General features: G+C 47.5%; 1 protein-coding gene across 1 annotated transcript; it reads left to right on the top strand.

The window, feature by feature from the left end:
• The first annotated feature begins 859 nt into the window (after nt 1–859).
• tufm (Tu translation elongation factor, mitochondrial) lies at nt 860–8,411 on the top strand. Its single transcript, XM_069710224.1, has 10 exons — nt 860–940; nt 4,608–4,654; nt 4,739–4,877; nt 5,054–5,220; nt 5,303–5,572; nt 5,807–5,939; nt 6,042–6,146; nt 6,577–6,728; nt 6,987–7,106; nt 7,948–8,411. Exons 1-10 carry the CDS (start codon nt 904–906, stop codon nt 8,116–8,118), a joined length of 1,341 nt encoding a protein of 446 aa, XP_069566325.1. The 5' UTR covers nt 860–903; the 3' UTR covers nt 8,119–8,411.
• Nucleotides 8,412–8,614: the final 203 nt, after the last annotated feature.

Raw genomic sequence — 8,614 nt, 5'->3', positions numbered from 1 at the left:
AGCTGAGCTCACGAGGAGCTACGGAGGCCGCCATGTTTTACCGTAAAACCCGAACCAAACGGGCGACGAGCGCAACGGTCGAGGTGCTCTTTACTCCTCAGCGCGTTGTTTCACTCTTTACATTTTATGTGTAAATGCATTTGTGCAAAATTACAGTAAACAGTTGAAAATTTCAACATACAACCGCGGCATTTAAAAAGTTACAGCAGCAAACTGCGCGACATTACATTAGTTAAGGTAAACGCGGAAAGGCCGTGTTCGCGTCTTACAAAGAGTGTCAGTGACATCAAAAGCAGATCCCCCGTCACCTCGAGCAAATGCAAGGCGTCACTTATAAAATGTCAGCCTAATGTGTTCTTACAAAACATCAGATGTATGTGGTATTATATGTACTATTATATTCAATCATCTTTCTGGTGTAAAATTCAGCCTCCAATGTTCACATCTTCCCACAACTTCATGGATATCAACACATTTGTTAATTAACGCATGACAAGCGAGGAAAAACTGTAACGTGAAAGATAAGCAGGTTGGGGAAATAAATACAAATAGTTCAAGCTGCTTGGGTCTGATCCAGTGTGGTTATCCTAAAACCTGCAGTTTGTTACTTTATAATATTCAATTATTATTATTATTATTTTTTTGGGGGGGGGTGTATTGTGCGTTATTATTATTACTACTACTACTAGTAGTACAATTTACTGTTTCTTTTGTAATAATGATAACTTTTTATACCTTCCTGAAATTCCGCTGCAACGAAATGAAATGCGTTATTTGCGCTGTTTCCTGCCTGCCGAGCGGAGCGACGACGACTTCCTCCGAGCGGAGCGACGACTTCCTGCCGAGCGGAGCGACGTATTCTCTTGACGTCATCTTCGTCTTTGAATTGTCTAACCATCCAAGATGGCGGCGCTTGTGGGGCTGCGTGCGTGTTTCTCTGGTAAAATTGTTTAAATCTTCTTAACTATCCGACTCTGTGTGCATTTCTGTCTGTTGACCAACTCGCGACACCCTGATTTGTTTCCTAAACGATATAATACTTTGTTTGGGCCCGTAGAAATGTAAGAATAGGATTAAAAGATGATTGCTGTCTCTTCCGATATTGGAGCAAGGTCACGTTACCAGTGAGGGTTAGCTAACGATAGAGCTGAGACTGACTGAAGAATGATTATTAAACCTCTCCAACATACTAATACATACGATGGCGCCGCGCTAGTGGCAGCCTGCTCCAGCAGCTTCCCCCGAGTGTGTTTTGTTTTAAGTATTTTTCTTTCTTTCTCCTCTCTTCGGAGTTGTTTTTTTTTTCTCCTCACGTGTGTTAAGTGACGGTCAGACAACGGATCGTAGCTTTTCCATTTTTCTGGCGGCTCTTCTTCTACTTTTTCCCTTCTTTGTAACGGGCATTGTTTACTCTCGTGATCAGCTGATCGCGCTGGGTAGGCCTCTGCTGCTGCTGCCCGGAGCGAGGCCTGAGATCCCGGACGGACTACCGGGAGTGCAGCATCGTGTGTTTCACCGAGACATGGCTGCACTCACATTTCCCGGACCACAGCGCGGCCGTACCCGGCAGAGCGGCAAGAAGAAAGGTGGAGGGATTGCAGTCTATGTGAACGAGAGGTGGTGCAATCCCGACCATGTGTGTGTGAAGGAACGTTTCTGTAGCCCGGACATTGAACTTCTAGCCGTGGACACCATCTACTCCACTGTGTCCAAACTACAGACTCAGCATCCCGGTGCATTTTTGGCAGTTACTGGAGACTTTAACCAGTCTGGATAAAGTACTGCCAACTTTGCACCAGTATGTTAACTGCCCCACCCCCAAAACTCTGGACTTACTGTATGCTTTAAAAAATTTCCCCTCGGGGATTAATAAAGTATATACCTACCTACCTACCTACCTAATGCCATGGATGCATACAGTACTACTGCCCTCCCCCCTTGGTAGATCAGACCACAACCTGGTCCTGCTGACTCCCAGGTATGTCCCCCTGGTGCAGAGGCAGCCTGTAACCACCAGGACTGTGAGGAGGTGGACACAGGAGGCTAAAGACGCCCTGCAGGACGGCTTTGAGTCCATGGACTGGAATGTGCTGTTTGGACCACATGGGGAGGACATCAACAGCATGACGGACTGTATCACAGAATACATCAAATTCTGTGAACACACCACCGTACCATCCCGGACTGGACACTGCTTCCCCAACAATAAACCGTTGATCACCAGTGACCTGAAAGTTCTTCTTAATAAGAAGAAAGCAGCCTTCAGGTCTGGGGACAGGGAAGAGCTCAGGAGAGTGCAGCGCCACCTGAAGGAGAAGATGAGGGAGTGCAAGGACTCCTACAGGAGGAAGCTGGAGGCCAAACTCCAGGTTTAGTTCACCACCCTCATCTGTCTCCTCCACACCTTACACCTCCCAAACACCTCTGCTGCCTCCCCCCTTCTGCCCCCCCTGGTGAGCTGCATAGAGCCCTCAATCTCAAAGGGCTCTTCCTCCATCGACACCTTGACCCCCCTCTCTCTGTGACGACTGGCCAGGTTAGGAGACAGCTGGAGAGACTCCACCAGCGCAAGGCTGCAGGACCTGACGGCATCAGCCCCGTGGTCCTGAAGACCTGCGCCGTCCAGCTGGCTGAGGTCCTACAACACCTCTTCAACCTGAGCCTGAAGCAGGAGGAAGTCCCGGTGCTGTGGAAGACGTCCTGCCTGGTTCCTGTACCGAAGAAGACGACTCCATCTGGCCTCAACGACTACCGACCGGTTGCCCTCACATCTCATGTGATGAAGGTGCTGGAGAGGCTGGTCTTGGCCCACCTCAGGCCGCTGGTGAAATCTTCTCTGGACCCTCTGCAATTTGCGTACCAGCCTCGTGTGGGAGTGGACGACGCCATCATCTACCTGCTGCAACGAGCTCAGTCTCACCTGGATGGAACCGGTGACTCTGTGAGAATCACTTTCTTTGATTTCTCCAGTGCATTCAACACCATCCAACCACTGCTGCTGAGTGAGAAGCTGCGGGTGGTGGGGGTGGACGCGCCCACTGTCTCCTGGATCACTGACTACCTGACAGGCAGACCACAGTTTGTCCGTCTGGGCAGTGTGCTGTCTGATACGGTGGTCAGTGGTACTGGAGCTCCTCAGGGAACTGTTCTGTCTCCCTTCCTGTTCACCTTGTACACAACTGACTTCCAGTACAACTCAGAGTCCTGCCATCTGCAGAAGTTCTCTGATGACTCTGCAGTGGTAGGATGTATAAGGGACGGACGGGAGGATGAGTACAGGGCAGTAGTGGAGGACTTTGTGGAGTGGGCGGGAAGAAATCACCTGCTCCTGAACGTGGCCAAGACCAGAGAGATGGTGGTCGACTTCAGGAGGAAGACGACGGCTCCACAACCGCTGAGAGTTCTGGGAGAGGAGGTGGACATGGTTGAGGAGTACAAGTACCTGGGTGTGTCCATCGACAACAGACTGAACTGGAAGACCAACATCAATGCTGTCTACAAGAAGGGGATGAGTCGACTCTTTTTCTTGAGGAAACTTCGATCCTTCAATGTGTGCAGCAAGATGTTGGAGATGTTCTACCAGTCTGTTGTGGCCAGTGCATTGTACTTCGCTGGGGTCTGCTGGAGGAGCAGCGTTGGAGCCGGAGACACCAACAGACTTAACAAGCTGGTTAAGAAGGCCGGCTCCATCATCGGCTACAAACTGGACAGCCTGGAAAAGGTGGTGGAGAGGAGGACGCTGAACAAACTATTATCCATCTTGGATAATCCTGACCACCCTCTCCACCACCTGCTGCAGGGACAGAGGAGCACTTTCTCTAAAAGATTCCTCCAGCTCCGCTGTCACAAGGACAGATACAGGAGATCATTCCTGCCGACCGCAATAAGACTGTACAATAACTCACCTCTGGCAAAATCCATCACAGTACAATAACACTGTTGACTGTGTTTCTTGGTTGTTTGGAAATTATATATAGATATATACTGTACTGTATATACTGTGCATTTTATATTTTTTTACTGCTATTTTATTGCTTTTTAGTATTCTATTAATATATTATTGCTTCCTGTATGCTGCTGTAGCGAAAAAAATTTCCCCTTGGGGATTAATAAATTAACTACCTACCTACCTACCTACCTACCTAACGACAACTAGACAGGGCCTAAAAGACATTGTTTCGATGAGTAGCGCAGATTCGTTGAAGGAAAAAGACACCGTCCTCTTTTCTATTTCGGTTCAAATGGTTTAGTAACGTCAGCTGCTGCCTGTGTTTTAACTGTAACCCAGAAATCAGTCCAGTTATTATCAGAAGAACTTGACGGTCAGTGAAGCTGCAAAACAGCCTCAGATGGGCAGCCGGTAAAGATGTGTCGAGGCACTCGCTGCTAATAGATGACATCATATCTGTACGAACACGTGTGCACTGATTGAAACAGACATGTAGGCAACAACAAAGCGTTCACTAACAGACGATAAAACATGTGCAGTGTCTGTAAAATCAAAATTACAATTATTGCATAGAGACCAGAAGCATTGTGTTGGATTATTCTGGACTCTTGTGGATTATTCTTGTCTAACTTCAAATATTTCTGACTTCAATTCTCAGCCCTTCAGCTTTCTTCACCGAGCCTCCTGCACAGCTCTTTTAAATTGGTAAGTATACAGACACGCTGCAGTCTACAGACTCTCTAACATGCATCGCGTACGTTGATCCCCGTGTTTCTCTTTGCTGTTTAGTGTGCTGTGCCTCTGAGTCGGCGGACCTTTGCTGCAGAGGCCAAGAAGACATACAGCAGAGACAAGCCCCACGTGAACATCGGAACGATCGGCCACGTTGATCACGGCAAGACCACCCTGACTGCAGCCATCACGAAAGGTACAAATACTGACATTCAAGCTCGGGGTCACATTTGCATTTGATAGCGTTGTGTAATTCAAACAGTCATTTACTACCTAGGACCTTTAAAGAAAATAGAAAAGCTGCTTCGTTTTCTACTTGTGTGAATGTGAGCGCAAACACATGATCTGAGCGACGTGCCTTTCCCTCCTCAGTGCTCTTTGACGCTGGTGGCACCAACTACAAAAAGTATGAGGACATTGACAATGCCCCGGAGGAGAAGGCCCGTGGAATTACCATCAACGCCTCTCATGTAGAATACACCACAGCCAACAGACATTACGCCCACACAGACTGTCCCGGACACGCCGACTACGTCAAGGTAATCTGCACGCAGCCCGGAGGAGAAACCGCTGAACGTGCTGAAGCCCCGTTGGTATTTGAACTAAGCTTTCCTCTTCCAGAACATGATTACCGGCACGGCTCAGATGGACGGCTGCATCCTGGTGGTGGCGGCCACTGATGGCCAGATGCCTCAGACACGCGAGCACCTCCTGCTGGCCCGGCAGATCGGCGTCGAGCACGTGGTGGTTTTCATCAACAAGGCCGACGCCGTGGAGGACAAGGAGATGCTGGAGCTGGTGGAGATCGAGATCCGCGAGCTGCTCACGGAGTTCGGTTACGACGGCGAGAACACGCCCGTCGTGATAGGCTCCGCCCTCTGCGCCCTGGAGGTGAGGGAAACGCTCGCAGTGACTTGTCATACAGTTTCGATCGCAGTGAATCAGTTAGTTTGAATTCACCCGCCGGTTACTGCTCACTCAGCAGCTCTTAGTGGGGTTTGGTCAGTTAATCACAGTGAAGAAAATATTGAATTAGCCGAATAATTGGCCTGATTGTGGTTCGATTATTTATGACAAGACTGTTGTCAAGTCTCAAATGTGATGATTTCTTTTGCTCCATCTCAGAACAGGCAGCCTGAGCTGGGTGTGAATGCAGTGATGAAGCTGCTGGACATTGTGGATTCTTACATTCCTCTGCCCAAAAGAGAGCTGGAGAAACCTTTCCTCCTGCCCATCGAAGGAGTTTATTCAATCCCAGGTAGGAAAACAAAACTGAAATAAGTGCACACAGCACTTGTGTAATACAGTGTTTAAGGTAATATTTGCAAAATATTGTGACTGACTTCCCCTGGACTTTCAGGCCGGGGGACCGTCGTGACCGGCACTATGGAGAGGGGAATCATCAAGAAAGGAGACGACTGTGAGTTTGTGGGTCACAATCGCATCTTCAAGTCCGTAGTTACAGGTGAGTGAAAGAAAACACAACCAAACGTCAGAGAATGAGGTGTTCAGAGAGGACACGAATCAAAACATGACAGAAAGACAGATGGATCAGAAGAGACAGGAAAACCCTGAAAAATGAGCAGAGAAGCTTTTCAAATAGAGACGCTTCCATGTAGGTCCGATCTGAATCACAATCACAAGGTCCGAGTCCATGTAGACAACTATCGCAGCTCATAGGCGGTGTCGGGTCTCAAATCGTATTTTCACCATTCATATTAAAACACATTCAAAAATGTGCTTATAGAACAGTGAATTTTCCTTTGACTAATTTCGCAGTGGTTAAAAACGTAATGCTGCTGAAGACAAGTCTCGTGTGCACAGTTGTGTAATATTATATGAGCACCTGTGTATTCACAGGACTCTGACGTTGCTCTCTGTCCTGCTGATCTCAGGTATTGAGATGTTCCATAAGTCTCTGGACCGGGCGGAGGCAGGAGATAACCTGGGCGCTCTGGTCCGAGGCCTGAAGAGGGAGGACGTGAGGAGAGGGATGGTGATGTCCAAACCAGGAGCCATCCTGCCTCACCAGAATGTCAAGGCCCAGGTCTGTGTGCATGTAGCACAATATTCTATACACACTGTTTTGGTTTTTAATAACATTTTGGTATTTTTGAATGTTCAATTACTTAAAACGGCTTATTTTCATCCAGTTGAAGGTCTGCTTGTAGAACAATTAAACTATTCCTGTAAAACCTAAATAGCAAACTGAAAGAAGCGTTTGTGTCATTGCTTATTTTAACACAACTTCACCGTGAAACTGAAGCTCAGGTATGTTGTGGTGTTTGTGCTCCCTGTGTTTCAGGTGTACATGCTGAGTAAGGAGGAGGGAGGCCGACACAAACCGTTTGTCACCAACTTCATGCCCGTCATGTTCTCTCTGACATGGGACATGGCCTGCAGAATCACCCTGCCCGCTGACAAGGTGTGTGTGTGTGTGTGTGTGTGTGTGTGTGTGTGTGTGTGTGTGTGTGTGTGTGTGTGTGTGTGTGTGTGTGTGTGTGTGTCTTTGCAAGGACCAGTTTGAGTGTCGCTCGTGGTTATGACATGGGGAGTCGTCTGCTCGGCGTTCAAGTGGTGAAGCCATGAGAACGCAGATGGCGTCAAGAAGCCACAGAGGCTAACAGTTTAGCGAGCTAGCAGGCGGGTAACGTAATGCTGAAAAGGCACAATGAGAGAGGGAGAAGATGAACATTTTACTCAGATTTTTGATTAAATTACAGTATGTTGACTTATAACCCAATAAAAATGAACCTCAATGGCATCTGCCATTTCTGAAAATGTCAGAAAATTCCGAGGTCATGAATACTACGAGTGTTCATGTGTGGACTCTTTTTGTGAACATGGTAAACGTTGGAAGTGAGGACATTTCGGGTGGTTCTAACTTTTGGACCGAAACCTCAAAGGGCTGTTTGAAGATTATCAAAGAAGGTTTAGAGGTTGAAGAAAGCTTCCAGTCAAAGAAGGTTCCCGCAATTATTGAAGTACAGACGACTGTGTGTCCGTCAGTAAGTCAAAAGGATGCGTGTCTAAAAGTTCCGAGCTTCCCATCCACAGCACGTCCTCCAGATAATGCACGTGTTTGACATTAAATAACTGCAGGCCTGTTTCATCACATTGTTCAGTGGTTTCTATTTCTCTGCTCAGTTAAGGTTTGTCCCACTGAGCGTACAGTTAATGAATACGTATCTGTTATAGAGAAGGTATTTTTCTCAATGCTGCAGAAGGATCGTAACCACTCTCTTGTTGTTCTCGGCTCCTTGCAGGAAATGGTGATGCCGGGGGAGGACACGTCGTTGGCGCTGACGCTCCGCCAGCCGATGGTTCTGGAGAAAGGCCAGAGGTTCACTCTGAGAGACGGAAACAGAACCATCGGCACCGGCCTGGTCACAGACATCCTGGCGGTGACAGACGACGACCAGTCCAACTGGAGCTGAAGGGAAACGCTGGGACACTGAGGGGGAGGCTGTGGGGGGGGGGGGAGGGGGGCGGGGGGCAGCAGCAGCTTGCTGGCTGTGTCGGGTCAAATCAATTAATTATAGTAATGTACGTATGACCATGAATATGAACAATACATAAACACATGCAGCAATGTCAAAACGGGAGAGGACTCAAAGAATTGCATGGCTCTGTTGTGCAGTTCCACCCAACCAAAATACCTGTGATGTTCAGCATAGACAGTTAAAATATGTCATTTAGGTAATAAAATGTATTTAACAATAAAAAAAAACACTTTTTGTTTTCTGGTACTTGCTATTGCTGGCTAGATGAGTTAAAACTTTAATAAACCACAAGAGGGCAGCAAAGAGGTGCTTCCTAAGAAGTTCAGGTCTGTTATGAACAAGAGGAGGAACTCGGTTTCAGACTTATCTCAACTTCATTCTGGTTTGGAGCTTCAGTGAACATTAGCCAAACTCAATAAATTCAGTAACA

Source organism: Brachyistius frenatus, unplaced genomic scaffold, assembly GCF_029030835.1.
Source record: "Brachyistius frenatus isolate BFR_SWC_R1_liver_20210118 unplaced genomic scaffold, ASM2903083v1 Contig_90, whole genome shotgun sequence".
In the NCBI taxonomy this organism is placed as follows: Eukaryota; Metazoa; Chordata; class Actinopteri; family Embiotocidae; genus Brachyistius; species Brachyistius frenatus.
Note: the sequence above shows the minus strand (reverse complement) of the source record. Positions and strands in the feature narration are given on the sequence as shown.